Source organism: Bidens hawaiensis, unplaced genomic scaffold (genome assembly GCF_021521415.1).
Source record: "Bidens hawaiensis isolate Kalapana, Puna unplaced genomic scaffold, B.hawaiensis_p1.1 tig00003430_1, whole genome shotgun sequence".
NCBI classification, from domain to species: Eukaryota; Viridiplantae; Streptophyta; class Magnoliopsida; order Asterales; family Asteraceae; genus Bidens; species Bidens hawaiensis.
Window position 1 is genome coordinate 1,675,181 of NW_027491191.1, and position 15,658 is coordinate 1,690,838.

Consider the following 15,658-nt stretch of genomic DNA (forward strand, 5'->3'; position numbering starts at 1 on the left):
CAGCTTCAAGGAGCAAGTTGTTTTTCCAAGATTGACCTAAGATCGGGTTATCATCAAATTGAAGGTACAAGAAGAAGATATACCAAAGACAGCATTTAGAACCCGATACGGACATTATGAGTTCACTGTTATGCCTTTTGGACTCACTAATGCTCCGACAGCATTCATGGACATGATGAATCGGATTTGCAAGCCATATTTAGACAAGTTTGTTATCGTTTTCATTGATGACATTCTTGTTTATTCAAAATCCAAAGACGATCATCAAGTTCATCTTAAAATCATACTAGAAACCCTAAGAAACAAGAAATTATACACCAAATTCTCGAAATGTGAATTTTGGTTGTCCGAAGTACAATTCTTGGCCATGTTATAAATGAGAAGGGTATTCAAGTAGACCCAATAAAGATTGAGGCTATAACCAAATGGGAGAAACCCAAAACACCAACTCAAGTCCGAAGTTTTCTAGGCTTAGCCGGTTATTACCGAAGATTCATTCAAGACTTCTCCCGAATAGCGGTTCCATTAACTTCACTCACAAAGAAAGCAATTAAGTTTGAATGGGGACCGAAGCAAGAGGAAGCATTCGAAACACTAAAACAAAAGTTAACTAATGCACCGATTCTGGCTTTGCCAGAAGGGCTAGAAAACTTTATCATTTACTGTGATGCTTCGCACACGGGAATGGGAAGTGTTTTGATGCAAGGAAAGAAAGTGATTGCTTATGCTTCGAGACAATTGAAAGCTCATGAAAAGAATTACACCACATATGATCTTGAATTAGGTGCTATAATCTTCGCGTTGAAGTTATGGCGACATTACTTGTATGGTGTAAGATTCATAGTATACACTGATCACAAAAGTTTGAAGCATATATTCGATAAGAAGGAATTGAATATGAGACAAAGGCGTTGGATGGAAACACTTAATGATTACGACTGTGAGATCGTATATCATGAAGGAAAAGCCAACGTGGTAGTTGACGCCTTAATTAGAAAAGAACATGAGAAACCAAAGAGAGTTCGAGCTCTTAGATTGGAACTTAAAATCGATCTAGCTAGCCAAATCAAAGAAGCTCAGAAGTTGGCACTAGAAGAAGGAAATATTAAAGCTGAAAAAGAGAATGGTACAGTCGATCAACTAGTTAAAGGAAGTGATGAAATACTTAGACTCGGTACAAGGATTTGGGTACCGATGATCGGAAGTCTAAGAGATAAAATTTTAGAAGAAGCACACGAGTCAAAGTATATGATGCATCCAGGAAGTGACAAGATGCATCATAATCTAAAAGATGATTATTGGTGGATCGGGATGAAGAAAGACATTGCTTTGTATGTAGCTGAGTGCCTGACGTGTTCAAAAGTGAAAGCTGAACATCAAAAGCCGTTAGGATTACTACAACAACCAGAAATCCCCGATATGGAAATGGGATATGATAACTATGGATTTCATCATGCAGTTACTTAAAACTTCTCGTCAAAATGATGCGATCTGGGTTATTGTTGATAGACTTACCAAGTCTGCCCATTTCATTCCAATTCAAGAAACGTTTAGTATGGATAAGTTAGCACATTTATATGTCGAGAATGTAGTATCCTTACATGGTGTGCCGCTATCCATCATTTCTTATAGAGATAGTCGTTTCACTTCAAATTTTTGGTCAAGTTTTCAAAAGGCTTTGGGGACCTGATTAAACTTAAGTACTGCATACCATCCCCAAACTGATGGCCAAAGTGAACGTACAATTCAAAATTTGGAAGATATGCTTCGTGCCTGTGTTATAGACTTAGGAGGAAGTTGGGACACTCATCTTGCGCTGATGGAATTCTCGTACAATAATAGTTATCATACGAGTATCCAAGCAGCACCATTTGAAGCATTGTATGGGCGTAAGTGTTGAACACTTGTATGTTGGTCAGAAACAGGTGATAGTCAGTTGTCAGGACCTGAAATTGTTCAAAGAACCACTGATCAAGTTATACAAATCCGAGAACGATTAAAGGCAGCAAGAGATAGACAAAAGAGCTATGCGGACGTTCGTCGCAAGCCAATAGAATTTAAAGAAGGCGATAGAGTCTTATTGAAAGTGTCGCCTTGGAAAGGTGTAGTCCGATTCGGGAAGAAAGGAAAACTGAGTCCACGATTCGTAGGACCATTCAAGATACTTGAAAGAATTGGACCAGTTGCTTATCGTTTAGAGTTACCCGATGAAATGAAAGGAATTCACGACGTGTTTCACATATCCAATCTACGCAAGTGTTTAGCCGATGAAACCCTTGCAATGCCATTAAAATATGTCAAGATCAACGAGAAGCTTAAGTTTGTTGAAAAGCCGATTCAAATAGAAGATAGCATGATCAAGTTTCTCAAACACAAACGACTCAAGCTCGTGAAAGTCAAATGGGATTCAAAACGAGGACCCGAGTATACATGGGAACTCGAGTCAGAAATGAAGAAAAAGTATCCCAATCTATTCCAATAAATCTCGAGGACGAGATTATTCAAAAGGTGGGGAGGATGTAACACCACGTCTTTTACCCTCTTTAATTTAAGCCTAAATATACTAACTTAGAAAGTATAGGGACCAAAAGTGTAAATTCTGAAAATGTTGTCCCATCGCGGTACACGACGGGGGTAACACTCAACCCATCGCGTAGCGCGACGGGCTTGGTGAGTCACCGGACATGTGTCTAACACCGTGTCAACACGTGGCGCAATATGACAGGCCACGTGTCACCACCGCATAAGGCGGCGTAAAATTGCGGCGCCGCGGTACCCGACAGGTCCCAAAGAATCGGTCGCGTACCGCGACGGGGTCCAATTTTGGCTATAAAAGGGGGGAGATGGGCATGAGCTCCATTCATCCCAAAATACACCTCTCTTTACACACACATAGCATTGGAAAGCATGCCCCATTGCCATAACAAGCCAACGTGTTGTTTTCTCGTATTTCGTGCAAGAAACGAAGTTATAATCAAGTAGCAATCACTTAAGCGAGTAGATCAAGATCCTGCCTTTTTCTTATTATCAATCTAAGTATCCGAATTAAGGTAGGAGTTATGTTTAAGTTATTTGAATTATAGCTTAGACTATCAATCGAGGCTATGACCTTTAACCTTGATAGTATTTTACAAATCATTCAAAGTCATGTTTTCATGAATGTTACTTCATGATGAAGTAATGTTAAACAAAAGAGATATTTTGACGGGCATGTAGTAACTGGAAGGGGGATATCATTAGTAGTAAGTTTCTTGCCCAAGGAAAAGTAATTCGCATAAATCCCAATCAACCGAGGGACCCGTTTACTTACCTGGAGAAACTTACCAACGTGATAGAACCTATTAGGCCAAAGCATGCTATATCCAACGTCACATAAAACAAGTGTTTTCATTCACAATAAAAGATAAACGATTTCAAGGTTAAGCTTACAATCATAGCTTAACATTATTCAAAACATTAATACAAACCTATTTATGTATAGGTTAAGTATCATTCACAATCAATCAATCAATCAGGCAAGGTTTTCAACACCGACGGTACAGGTTAATACGTCAACCTTTTTAATCAGTCAAACATATTTGTAGTCAATGAGATGAACGGGTGTTTGTCTTAACGAGGCAATCAATGTCTACATGAGATCATGAAATCTCTAAAACGTTATAATACAAAGTAGAGAATAAAATCAACTCAGACCGAACACGCATGTGGTTGGATCCAAACATAACTGTTAAAGCTCAATCAATCCATCAAAGGCAATGAAGCCGCGAGCTTAAACGGTCATGACCAGTTCTCAGTTTAGGGCCGTTTGGCTCGGGGAATACCGTTGTGTGTGTAGGGCAGTGGTACATATACCGGAAGTAGAAATGCTTCCGCTGAGATTGTCAAGAAAACAACATTTGTCTTGTAATCGTCATTCAAAATGTTTTATTGAGTCATACGTGTTCACCAGCATATAGCTAACGTATTTTTCCAACCCATTGCAGGTAATTAACCATAAGTAGCATTAACAAGGATTGGAGTCTTAATGAAGATAAAATCACGTACAAGATGGCTCCATTTTTTATATAAAGTCTTTGTAATATGAAAACATATCTTTTTGTAAACCAATACTCGGGTATTTAATTCCCGAGTAAATTTTCTATGTAAATTAATATTATATTCAATTTAAAGTCTTCCGCTAAAATTTACCCATAAACTCTGATATATTTACAAAACAGGTACCAACTTGTGGTCACATGCTTAGGCCCTAAATCGGGGTGTAACAAGGATAGTGGCAATGGTTGTAAGTAACTTCGGTTTAGTGGGTGGTGGAGGGTGGTCGGAGTTATGGTGATTATGGTAGCTGGAGTTGGGTGTTCTTAGAGATGGGGAATTTGGGTTTGCATGGTTGGGGGGAAGAAGATGATGTTAGAGTGGTGGACCCGTAAACTTTATGAATATTATGTCAGCTCAGTTAAAAAAAAGTCACGTTAGCATCACCACTAACGACGTTAGTGGTCAGTTAGTGAAGGAGTGACAAAACCAAATATGATGAAAGTTGGGAGTGGTATGTAACAAAACGAAAGTTGAGAGTCATATTGACCAATGTGTGAAAGTTAAGAGTATTAAGACCACCCACTATGGGGCGTGGTCAAGTGATGTGGCGGGCACCCTTGGACGCGGAACACCACCAAGGGGCGCCCTTAGTGGTGGGGCGCGGACCCAAGGGTCGTCCAAACGATGGGCGCGGTGCATGGTGAATGTGGGTCCCCCTCTCTCACACACACATACATACGTACATACATACATACATACATATATATGGGTGCATTTGGGGGCATTAAACCGTAGCGGGACAGGTTTCGATGCCCCCCGTTGCTTACGTGGCGCTGACGTATCATGGTGGATAGGCTTCGAAGCCCTCACCGTAAAAGATAGTCTAATAACCAATATCCCTTCTTTAAAGCATTGGTTACTATAGGTAAGCTATAATACTACTTTTTCGCATTTATTAAAAAATAATTGTCAATGGGTATGCACTAGCTCAATATCTTGTGTTATACATATTTATGTTTGACAATTATCATATTGTCGTGTTTTTAACTTAGTTATATTGAGTTGAACTTTAATGTTTTCAATTATGTTAATCCGTTTTGTTTTTCTAGTTGTGTGTGTTTCTAATCATGTTTCTTTTATGTTAGCTATTAATTATTTACTACTAGTTTCAAACCCAAATAAAGGAGAAATGTTTATAAAATAACAGTTGGAAAAAAGGCGTCGAACTTCGGGGGTGTTTGGGATTCCTTATTTCCATCAACTTATAACTTATTAACTTTTCAAAAAGTTAATAATGTGTAGAAGGTGTTTGGCAAACATTAAGGATTTATGGCTTTTAACTTTTGGCCAAGGCAAAATAAGAGGGTTTTGAAAAGTTATGATTTCCTAACTTATTAACTTAATGGGTTTGATTTATCTATTACACCCTTCTAACTCTTAAAACCCATTACACTTCTTTTAATAAAGAGTGTCATTTTTAGTCATTTTGGTTTTCTCCAACACATAAGCTAATCTAAACATTTTTTTAAAAACTTCTTTTAAAAATCCATAAATTAATAAGGTCTTTTAACAAGAAGTCATTTTTCACTCAAATAAGTAATCCCAAACACACCCTTCATTTCTCTTTAGACCTCAAAAAATGTTGAGTCGTATATAACTCTTCCTAACCTTCCTAACCATTGTTGTACTATATCTATGTTACTAGTCTCGCGCTCTCTTCGCCATCTACACAAACACTCCATGTGTGTTCTCCTTGGGTAAACTACTTAACTATCACTTGAAAACTTTAGTAGCGAGTTTCCTAGATCCTTACTTATTTTATTAACTTACTTCCGAATGATCAACAATCATATGTCTTTCTTAAGTGATAAGTGTCGATAACATGTTCTATTTTTTGTTACCTTCTGTTATGGCTTGGCTCTGCATATGGTCAATGGTGTCCACAACTTGTCCATTGTGAAGATTGCACAAATTGCTTGACCGTGACATCCTACTCAACTTCGTTGTTAAGATGACGTACACAAGCAGTCATTTTCTCACAAATTGTGAGGAAGTACTATATTTTGTTAATCTTTCCACCATTAAGAGTTTGATATAGGCCATGGATTGATCCATCATGATAAACACAATATGCAAGTTTGTAATTGCGCTTTCTTTCCTTCTTGAGATAGTGTATAATTAAAAGCGGCAATTTGCTAAGCAAGTATAAAAATTTGAGTCACTTAAAAATTAATATTTATATATTCCAATCACACTACAATCATTATATCATTTTTCTATGAGCATATTAAACTCTATTAACCTAAACTTTTAACACAAATATATATATATACATAAATATGAAAAATCTTAAATATATAAACAAAACCTTTAAAAGTTTTAGTTGCTTCATACATTTTCTTAAACTATCAGATTGTTTATAGTAAATAGAGGCTTCTCATCCATTTGATCCGAATTCACGGGTATTAGTTTCACCAAACTCATATATCTCTTAAACGGGTTATAACATCTCATTAAATTAAAAAGTAATCTCACCAAATATTTGATATGAAAATCTTATATCATATAGATATACTAAAAAAATAATATATATTTTTCTTTAAAAAATATTATTTATACTTAAGAAACCACTTTTTAGTAAAAAAAATAATCGGGTCATGAGTCTCACCTAACTCGAATAACTTTTACACTGAGTTATAACATCTTATTTATTTATGAAACCCTTCATCATTAAACCCTAAGTATATTATTAACTTTTTTTACGATAAATAAAATTAAACTCTAAAAAAATATATAAATATTATAAACAAATAATAAATACAACCTCGTAATATATGGGATAAAAGCTAATTAGGCAATGTGTAATGGGGCTTGAGTTTGGGCGACAAAGGGCGAGAAGGGGCGCGAACACCGCCCCCCCCCCCCCCCCGGCGATATGTGGGCGAAAAGGGGCGGGGGCGGGGTTCTTTTGCGCCGGCGAGTTTAAATAATAATATTATATTAATAATACCGTTGCAATGGTCAAAAGTAAAAAAAAGTTTAATTTAATTAATTAAAACAATATATATATATATATATATATATATATATATATAAATATACACTCTTCTTCTCCATTTTATACACAATTCATACCCAAATTCTTACAAAAAATTAGCAAAATGAATCCCAGAAACAACCCGAACCAACCGAACCATCAATTCCCTCCTTTCGGTCAAACATATGGTTCGCAAAATCAACCGAACGTGAACTTACAATGGAACCCGATGAACCTACCAACCGAACTATCCGTTTCATTTTTAGTTATGTATTTTTTTTTTAATTTTTAGTTATGTATTTTTTTTAGTTGTGTATTTTTTGTATTTTTTTTAATTTTAATCATTTTCATTTAATTATTTAAATAAATTGGTTTTTATGTGTTTAGTTTAATTATAAAAAGAAAATAATAAAAAAAGATGATGTGGGTCCAGTTTGTAGCTCATACACCATTACACCATAAAAACAAATTACCACTCATTACTGACTGGGCGTCACGTGTCACAATTCACCCATATTTGTAGCTCCTTCACTACACATAGCCTTAGTATGTATATTAAAAAAAATCGTATGTTGAGGACTGAATGTTCTAATTGTTTCCTTTTTCTTGCTTTTTTTTATTAAGATTGAGTGAGCTGTACCTTTTACATTAATAGATTGTATTAAGGGTAAAAAAAAATTAAAATGCTATTACTTTTAATAGCAAACGTAAACATTTTTGGCTAGATTGACTTAATTGACATGAAAAAGAAATCAGGAAGTGTCCCTAATTCATTTAAATCTAATCAATTTGTCACGATGATTGATACCCACGCCTTTAACTAAACAAAATATAACTTCAATTTGTAAAAAAAAACCTTTTATTCCCTTCTGAACATTCATGTGGATCGCTAAAGGTCACTGACTCACCTGATTATCCATTTCACCATTCGAAGGAAACCCGCCTTAGCGTAAGAAGACCCCATAACCCAGCCTTAAACCCTTTTCTTAAAATAGCGTCTTAATGGTGAGAGATTCTCAACTTGTCACATCAAAATTGTTTTATCCAGAATTGTCCCTCTATTAACGCATTGTCGGCGATGTATTAGGTAGTCCCACCGACGAGTTAGCTAACACGTAGTCAACGATGTGTTATGCCTCCAAACACATGGTTAACGATATGTTAGACCTCATAATGCATATTCTTTGTTTTTTAATTTTATAATATCATAACAAATTATACCTCTATTTTGTTTTATTTTATAACTTTTAATATATAAAGTTTTATATAATTTTAAATATACCATCAGGACGTGATTTTTTTTATCTACGTACTGACATACATTTTTCTCAAAACTGAGCAGTGTTAAATTAATATCGAAATGTTCAATAAAATTTGACCTGACATGGTTTTAAAAAAAAGTATGTCAACATGTAGTAAAAAAAATCGATGGTATATTCGAAATTATATAAAACATTATATATTAAAAGTTATAAAAGAAAAAAAAATATAAGTAAAATTAGTTATATTATAATATTAAAATAATAAGAAAGAAGCTAACACATCTTTGACCATGCGTTTAGATGCCTAACACATTTTTAACTATGTGTTTGGTGGTCTAACATATCAATGACTGTGTTTTGAGACATAACGCATCGTTGGTTATGTGTTAGCTAAATTGTCGGCGATACTACCTAACACATCGTCGGGGATACGTTAAAAGAGGGACAAATATGGAAAAACGATTTTAAGGGGACAAATTTGGAATCTCCTATTATTAAGGGGCTGGGAATTTTTTATTTTTTATTTTTTATTTTTTATTTTTTTTTATCATATATGAAGACTTTAAACCTAAAACATCTTTTGTTTAAATTAGAATTATTTAAGTGGTTGGGCCATTGTTAATCGAAAAGTTTATTACCTTAGTAAAACAAAATTTATCAAAGTTAGACCCCAGACTAAGGTGCTGTTTGTTTTTGCAGACATAAACTGTCTGCAAGCTGATTTCATCTGTTTTCATGTCTGCAACTGAAGATGTGGTCTGAAGATCTGCAAGCTGAAAATATAAGACTGTTTGTTTTTATAAGCTGATACTGTCTGCATAACTGTCAAACTTATCTCACAAGATAGAAGTCATTTATTCAAGTTACATCTAGTTTTTAGTCTTTGCTTGCCATGCCGATTTGGTTTTGGTGGGTGGTGGAAGGTGGTGGTGGTGGATGGTGGTAGTGGCGGCGGACGGTGGGTAGTGGCGGTGGATGGTGGTGGTGGACAATGGGTGGTGGTGATGGATGGTTTTGGTTGGTGGTGGACGGTGGTGGTGATGGATGGTGGTGGTGGTGGGTGATGGATGGTGGTGGTGGCGGTGATGGATGGTGGTGGTGGTGATGGATGGTGGTGGTGATGGATGGTGGGTGGTGGACGGTGGTGGTGATGGATGGTGGTGGTGGTGGCGGACGGTGGTGGTGATGGATGGTGGGTGGTGGACGGTGGTGGTGATGGATGGTGGGTGGTGGACGGTGGTGGTGGCGGTGATGGATGGTGGTGGTGGTGGCGGTGATGGATGGTGGTGGTGGTGGGTGATGGATGGTGGTGGTGGTGGTGGCGGTGATGGATGGTGGTGGTGGTGGCGGACGGTGGTGGTGATGGATGGTGGGTGGTGGACGGTGGTGGTGATGGATGGTGGGTGGTGGACGGTGGTGGTGGCGGTGGATGGTGGTGGACGGTGGCGGCGGGGTACGGGGGTGGTGGTGGCGGCGTACGGTGGGTGGTGGTGTTGGCGGACGGTGGTAGGAGCAGTGGATGAGAGGGTGGCTGCAAAGGGAGAAGAGTAGGGTTTTTTTGTGAAGATGTTTTAAGCAAGATTTCCTTGCTTTTCTTTTAAGATGAAAGAAGATAACTTCAGATCTGTTTTAAGAAAAAAAACAAACAGTCTTCAAGGGTAATGTCTGCGCGCCTGCAGACATTAGCTCCCTTGAAGATGTTTGAAGAAAAAACAAACACCCCCTAAGTAGCTAGGATATCAGAACACGAAAGAAGTAAAAAAACGCAGCGGGCGGTCAGTTCCACGTTTCACCTTTGCTGGGTCCCACCCTCATCAGCAAGCAAACTCCACCCATTCGTCCATAATAAATTCTTCATAATAAAACCCACCCCCTAACCCATTATTATTATTATTATTATTATTATTATTACTTTCCCAACACCAACACCAACACCAACACCAACACCATCTTCATTCCATTCTCCAATCCACGAATCAAACCATGACTAATTCCGATAACTGGGTCCAGTCGGCCATGACCGACACCGACCTCGTCGTCAACCTCCTCTTCAAACTCCGTCACTCCACTCCCACCCCACCTAAAACCTGGACAATCCGTCAACAACCTCCCTCGACACCACCCATCGGAAAGAAGTCTCCGGCACCCAGAGCTAGCCCCACCACTCCCCTGTCATGGAGCGCCGCCACTTCCGAGGACTCCACCCCACCACTTGCCGATGTTTCTAGATCTAAGGTAGCCTTGTTTCTATGCATAATAATATTATGTGACTACAACTGGAGGCGCCTGGTTGGTCTCGTGTCATGCGGTTAATGCTTATGACCATATTGCCCCTCCTAGGTCGCTTATTTTACAGGATTTTTTTTGTCAGATCACCCACCACCACTTTACCGGTTTTTCGGTTTTCAAAAATGACGATTTTACCCTCGTCCCATGCAAAGTCATATTGATTGTGTGTCATTAATTTTTGATTTATTAAGAAACAGATCTCGTTAGCGTGTACGTCCGATGATTCCAACATGTTTTCACTGTTGACCGAATTACCCTTACTAGAATGCCAGATACCTTTGTGGATTACCTTTTTTTTTATATTATTATATGCCCATGATATTTATTTATTATTTAATAATGCTCGAATTATCTTCCCTTGGACGCACAGATTCAGAAACCAAACCAAACAACCTTTCACGTTTCCTTTTCGCCATTTTCCTTTTGTTCATAAACTCATGACTCGTGGCCACCATCTGTCAAAGTCAATACCCATCTAGATTTGGTTGAAAAGGACGAATGGCATGCCAATGCCACCCAAAAGGGCAAAACTGTAAATGCGGCATACAGTTAGAGGGGGTATTTACGTCATTTGGCAAGTGGAAATATGCCAGTTTTATTATTGTGATCAATGGCGTGTTTTGGTGGCATGTTTGTGGGTGTGTTTTAATTTGGTACGAGTAGTTGTGAACTTTATTGGGTGTGTGTGGAACAAGACGGGTTTTAATCCATTGTATCGCGGGATATTGGGATTCATGTGCAACCGTATCTGCTTGTCTATTTTTCTTTTCTTTTCAGTCATATGGGTCACTTAAAAATATTCCATGTCGTTGGAGTCAATAGTTTATTCAAAATTGACCAAGTCAAAAGTGAAGGTCTTCTTTTTACATTCTCTAGGGTTTGGATTGTGTCTGTCATTTATTTATCTTGTCACGGCGTGTTACACTAGTCTTTAACCTTTTTAGAGTTGGAATAGTGGTCAAATAATATGGTTCGTGAATCACAAGGTTTCTTTGATATTTTATTTTTAATAAAAAATTCAATTCTTAAATACATGACCTAATTTCTAAAATTAGAAAACTGAAGTCTTTGGTCTATCTAATATTCTAATGTTGATATATATATGTAATGGTTTATTTTGCTGATATTTACTTATTACTGGATTTAAATGACTATGTTAAAATCAAAGGTCAAGTTGACCTTTAATTATTGATTCAAATTTGTGGTATTTATCTGTCCCGAATATATTCTTGTTTCTAGATTTAGGAGTAAGACAAATTTGAGGTCCTTTATTCTTTGGTTTCTCATGATTGGATCAAAAGCTCTGTTAGTAACAACAGAATGTACATGTATAAACATGTATTTTTTTTCCATCTTTGTTACATCTTTTCAATTCTTCTATACATAGCTCCTATTTCTTGATACCATGGTGACGTGTCACATCACATTTCATTGCCATACAAAGATATGCATATTCTTTTTTATTTTAACAAGTAAAGTTATTTTTTTAGAAAAAAAACATAAATTTAACCTCTAGATGTGGTCTTATGGCTCGTGAGTAATAAGTTCAGGTCTATTGGACTTTGATGTCAAGCTAGTCATTGGTTGCCACGTGTACAAGACAAATATATTAATGCTTTTAAAGCAAGACAAGCATATACATACTGTAGGACACATCTATCCTCTCTGTGTCGGGGAAATCAAAGAGGGGTTTAAACCTTTCTTTTTCATGTACTAATTTATTTATATTTGTATGCCATGATATACATATTTGATTGTGGGTCCTATTTTAAAACACTGTATTTACATGTTCCAGCTTCTTAAAGTGCTAGCAAGAATCATTATCATAAGTTTTAATCTACTAATTACTATTTTCTTGTTTATATTTCAGGTTATTCGGTCAAATGAAACAACACCAACAAAAAGGCCAAGAAAGAAGGTAACTAACTGACTAACGCTCACTCTACGACATTCCCATGTGTCACATGTACAATTTTGAGGTCTTATATATGTTGAATTTTTTGTAGACATTGGCTGAACTTAAAGAGGACGAGACGATGTTATTAAAGGAAAGAAAGCAACTGAAACGGGTACGTAAATTTGTGTCGTAAGCTTGTTGACATTGACTTTATTGCGGAGTTTATATATATGCTTATTTTAGTTTCTTGATTTGGTCCAGCAACTAGCAAGGCTACAAGCTACATGCCAGAAACAGAGGGAGGACAATGAAAGCTTGAAGAAGATGAAGGTAAAACAAACACCTTTAATATAAATTATATCATAAATGACAACAATGATTTACATAAATCTTGTGTTTTTAAACAATGAGCCTACAATGCTAGGTAGTGTTCTTAAATTCAATCTGCCACTATGACTTCTTTTTAACAAATAGAAGTTTTATTTTGGTTTCAGAATGATATGAAGTCACAAGTGTTAGCGGAATCCAAGGTAAACGATTGCACGGAAGGAAAGAAAAATGACGGTTTTGTCCTTCCGGATCTTAATATCCCGGTAGGCGACGATTATTAGAAGTAGGCAGCATAGAATAACTTCAAGAGAGTATATTGTCAACAATAGAATATAAATTATTCTAAAGTTGATGGGTAGGTCAAAAGTGTAAGTAGAGAAAACATATTTGTTGTTGGTATGCTTCATTTGGTATTCTGAGTAAAGATATTAGAGGACAACAGTTAAGAAATCTTTTTAACCCTTTTAAATTTCACCTTATATTCTTTTATCACCTCTCTTTACAAACTCTCTTTGGTAACGTATCTTTTTTTATTCATTGAAAATGTTTTCTATAAGTATGAATATAATATGAAATTTACGGGTTTGGATTTAGTTTAAAATGTATGGATAAGACGATGTAGAGGTAGGGTACCAAAAAAACCCAAATACCCTTAAGTATCACCCGCGAGTTACAGAGAATCCTCTTATAAACCACCTGCGGGACACATGGATCACCCGCATATCACGAATAAGGAGGAACGTCCTCATAACACATGCGGAAGCATCCTGGCATTCTCAAAAGTCATCCACAGGATAGGATATCTTCCCGCCTAAACATCCGAAAGACAAGGCCAACGGGACAGCTGTCATAACTCAAATACTCTCTAGAAGAAGGTTCATGATTCTTACTTGGGAAATACCTGACTGAACAACCAATAAATAAAGGACACCTGGCCAGTTTGTAGGTTCTCTGGACGGATCGCACGAGATATCTCGGTCTACTCAGGTGCGGAATCCCTGCGTAGATCGTTACGAGTATAGAACACGAATCACACGAACACACGAAACACGAACACACGTTATATTATAACTCAAACACGTGATGTAATATCACCGTTACAGACTCTCGTCCTCACGTTACAATGAACTTGAACAACTGACACGAACTTAAACCACGATTACGAACCAAGCCGTAACCTAGGACTATTTATACACGACAACTTTGCTTGACTAACAAGTTCGCCTGTTAAGCGAACTTGTCAGTAACTTCGCTTAAACATACAAAACATAATTAAACATTACAGACTCGATTACAGACACTAGACTATGAACTACTGACATTATGCAACAACAGACTCCCCCTTGGCAGTAGCTTCATATCTTGATCTTTAAGCACTTGTCTTGTAATCTTCAATCTTGTATCTTCACGCATGCACTCCTTCTCTAACACAAACTGCCACAACTCTTTGATACTTTCTCGCTTCGTCCTTCCAAGCAGGAATATAAAAGATTTTCTTCTCATTAAGCACCTTCAGATCAGCTTGCGATAAGTTTACCAAATGCATCGGATCGTAAACTCTTAGGAGCTCTTGTTCTTCCTCGTCTTCCATCACCGCCTCTGCTGTCTCACAATCCACATACCACCACTTTAGGTCTTTAAGCACATCCTTGGGCATTAGCTTCATCGGTACTTCTTTAAGGCACCGGATCGGTTTATACTTCATGACCATCCAAGGTTTTCCATCAGCTCTCAAACCTCTATCCTTGTCTTCAACAAGTTTTCCCTTCTGCTGTTTCAACAGCTCAAACTTCTTCTCTTTTATACTCTCTCTCCACACAATTTTCTCAATGACTCTAGCCATATTATCGTCATTTCGATTGATTAACCCCAATCTGGCTAAGTCTTTCACTTCACATTCCGGCAGTGTATTCAACGACCTTAACATTCTTTTAAAATACTGAACGCCGTCATACCGTTTAATCACAAAGAGCTTCAACTGCTCATCATAGATCCAGCAAATAATCCCTTTCTTCGCTTCAGCATAGCCTTTAATATTGTAACTCTTCTTAAACATTGTAGGGACCGCTGGTTTCTTCGTTTTGACGAACCACTGAGCATAGCCTTCCTTCCACCTAGGCTGCTCCTCCCATTCAGTCTCATCATTTTCCATCTCATTACCCATATCGGCTTTCTCAATATCTGGGATCTCGTGTTCAACATTTTCTTCTACTATTTCACCTTCTTCAACATCTTCTTCAATCACAATCTGTGCGCCAATCTTCTCAATCTCCTCAATAGGCAGCACATCATCATCAAACATCACATCATCATCTAGCATATCATCATCTAATTCTTTCAAAGCATCAATCACATCATCTTCATCATCAACCATCAACACCTCATCACCACCAACTGCACCTGCAGACTCCCCCTGAGCTATCGAAGTCCCAAGAGCTTGAGTAGTTCTTGGCAACTCACCACCTGCACCTTTCGATGCATTGGGATCATCGTCTCTATCATTCCTCTTCTTTGTCCTTAACTCGTCGCCTTTACAGCCTGTCTCCCCCTGAGATGCCAAGAACTCCTTCATAGCATCTATAATTCTCCCATGTTCAATCAGGAGGGACGACTGTAGTTGATTCTCTGTTACTAGGCGCTGAATAGCCTGGGTCTGGATAAAGTTTATCCTTGATTGCTCTGCCACGACCCGTTCAAGTGCAGCTATTCTCTCCGAGTCTGAGAGGGTTGCATCGAAATCAAACCTCATGTTAGATGTGTCTTGAGAATACTCAGCAGGGATCTCGAATGTAACCGGGACATCAGAAG

The 15,658-nt window shown here is 37.5% G+C and overlaps 1 protein-coding gene across 1 annotated transcript; it reads left to right on the forward strand.

The window, feature by feature from the left end:
* The first annotated feature begins 10,272 nt into the window (after window positions 1-10,272).
* LOC143623379 (uncharacterized) lies at window positions 10,273-13,333 on the forward strand. The gene is made up of 5 exons (XM_077094304.1): window positions 10,273-10,569; window positions 12,494-12,541; window positions 12,630-12,692; window positions 12,782-12,850; window positions 13,015-13,333. Exons 1-5 carry the CDS (start codon window positions 10,318-10,320, stop codon window positions 13,129-13,131), a joined length of 549 nt encoding a protein of 182 aa, XP_076950419.1. The 5' UTR covers window positions 10,273-10,317; the 3' UTR covers window positions 13,132-13,333.
* Window positions 13,334-15,658: the final 2,325 nt, after the last annotated feature.

Coding starts and splice junctions, on each gene's coding strand:
- LOC143623379 (XM_077094304.1), top strand. CDS start 10,318: ATGACTAATTCCGATAACTGGGTCCAGTCGGCCATGACCGACACCGAC. Junction 10,570..12,493: donor CCGATGTTTCTAGATCTAAG/GTAGCCTTGTTT, acceptor TTTATATTTCAG/GTTATTCGGTCAAATGAAAC. Junction 12,693..12,781: donor AAAGAAAGCAACTGAAACGG/GTACGTAAATTT, acceptor GATTTGGTCCAG/CAACTAGCAAGGCTACAAGC.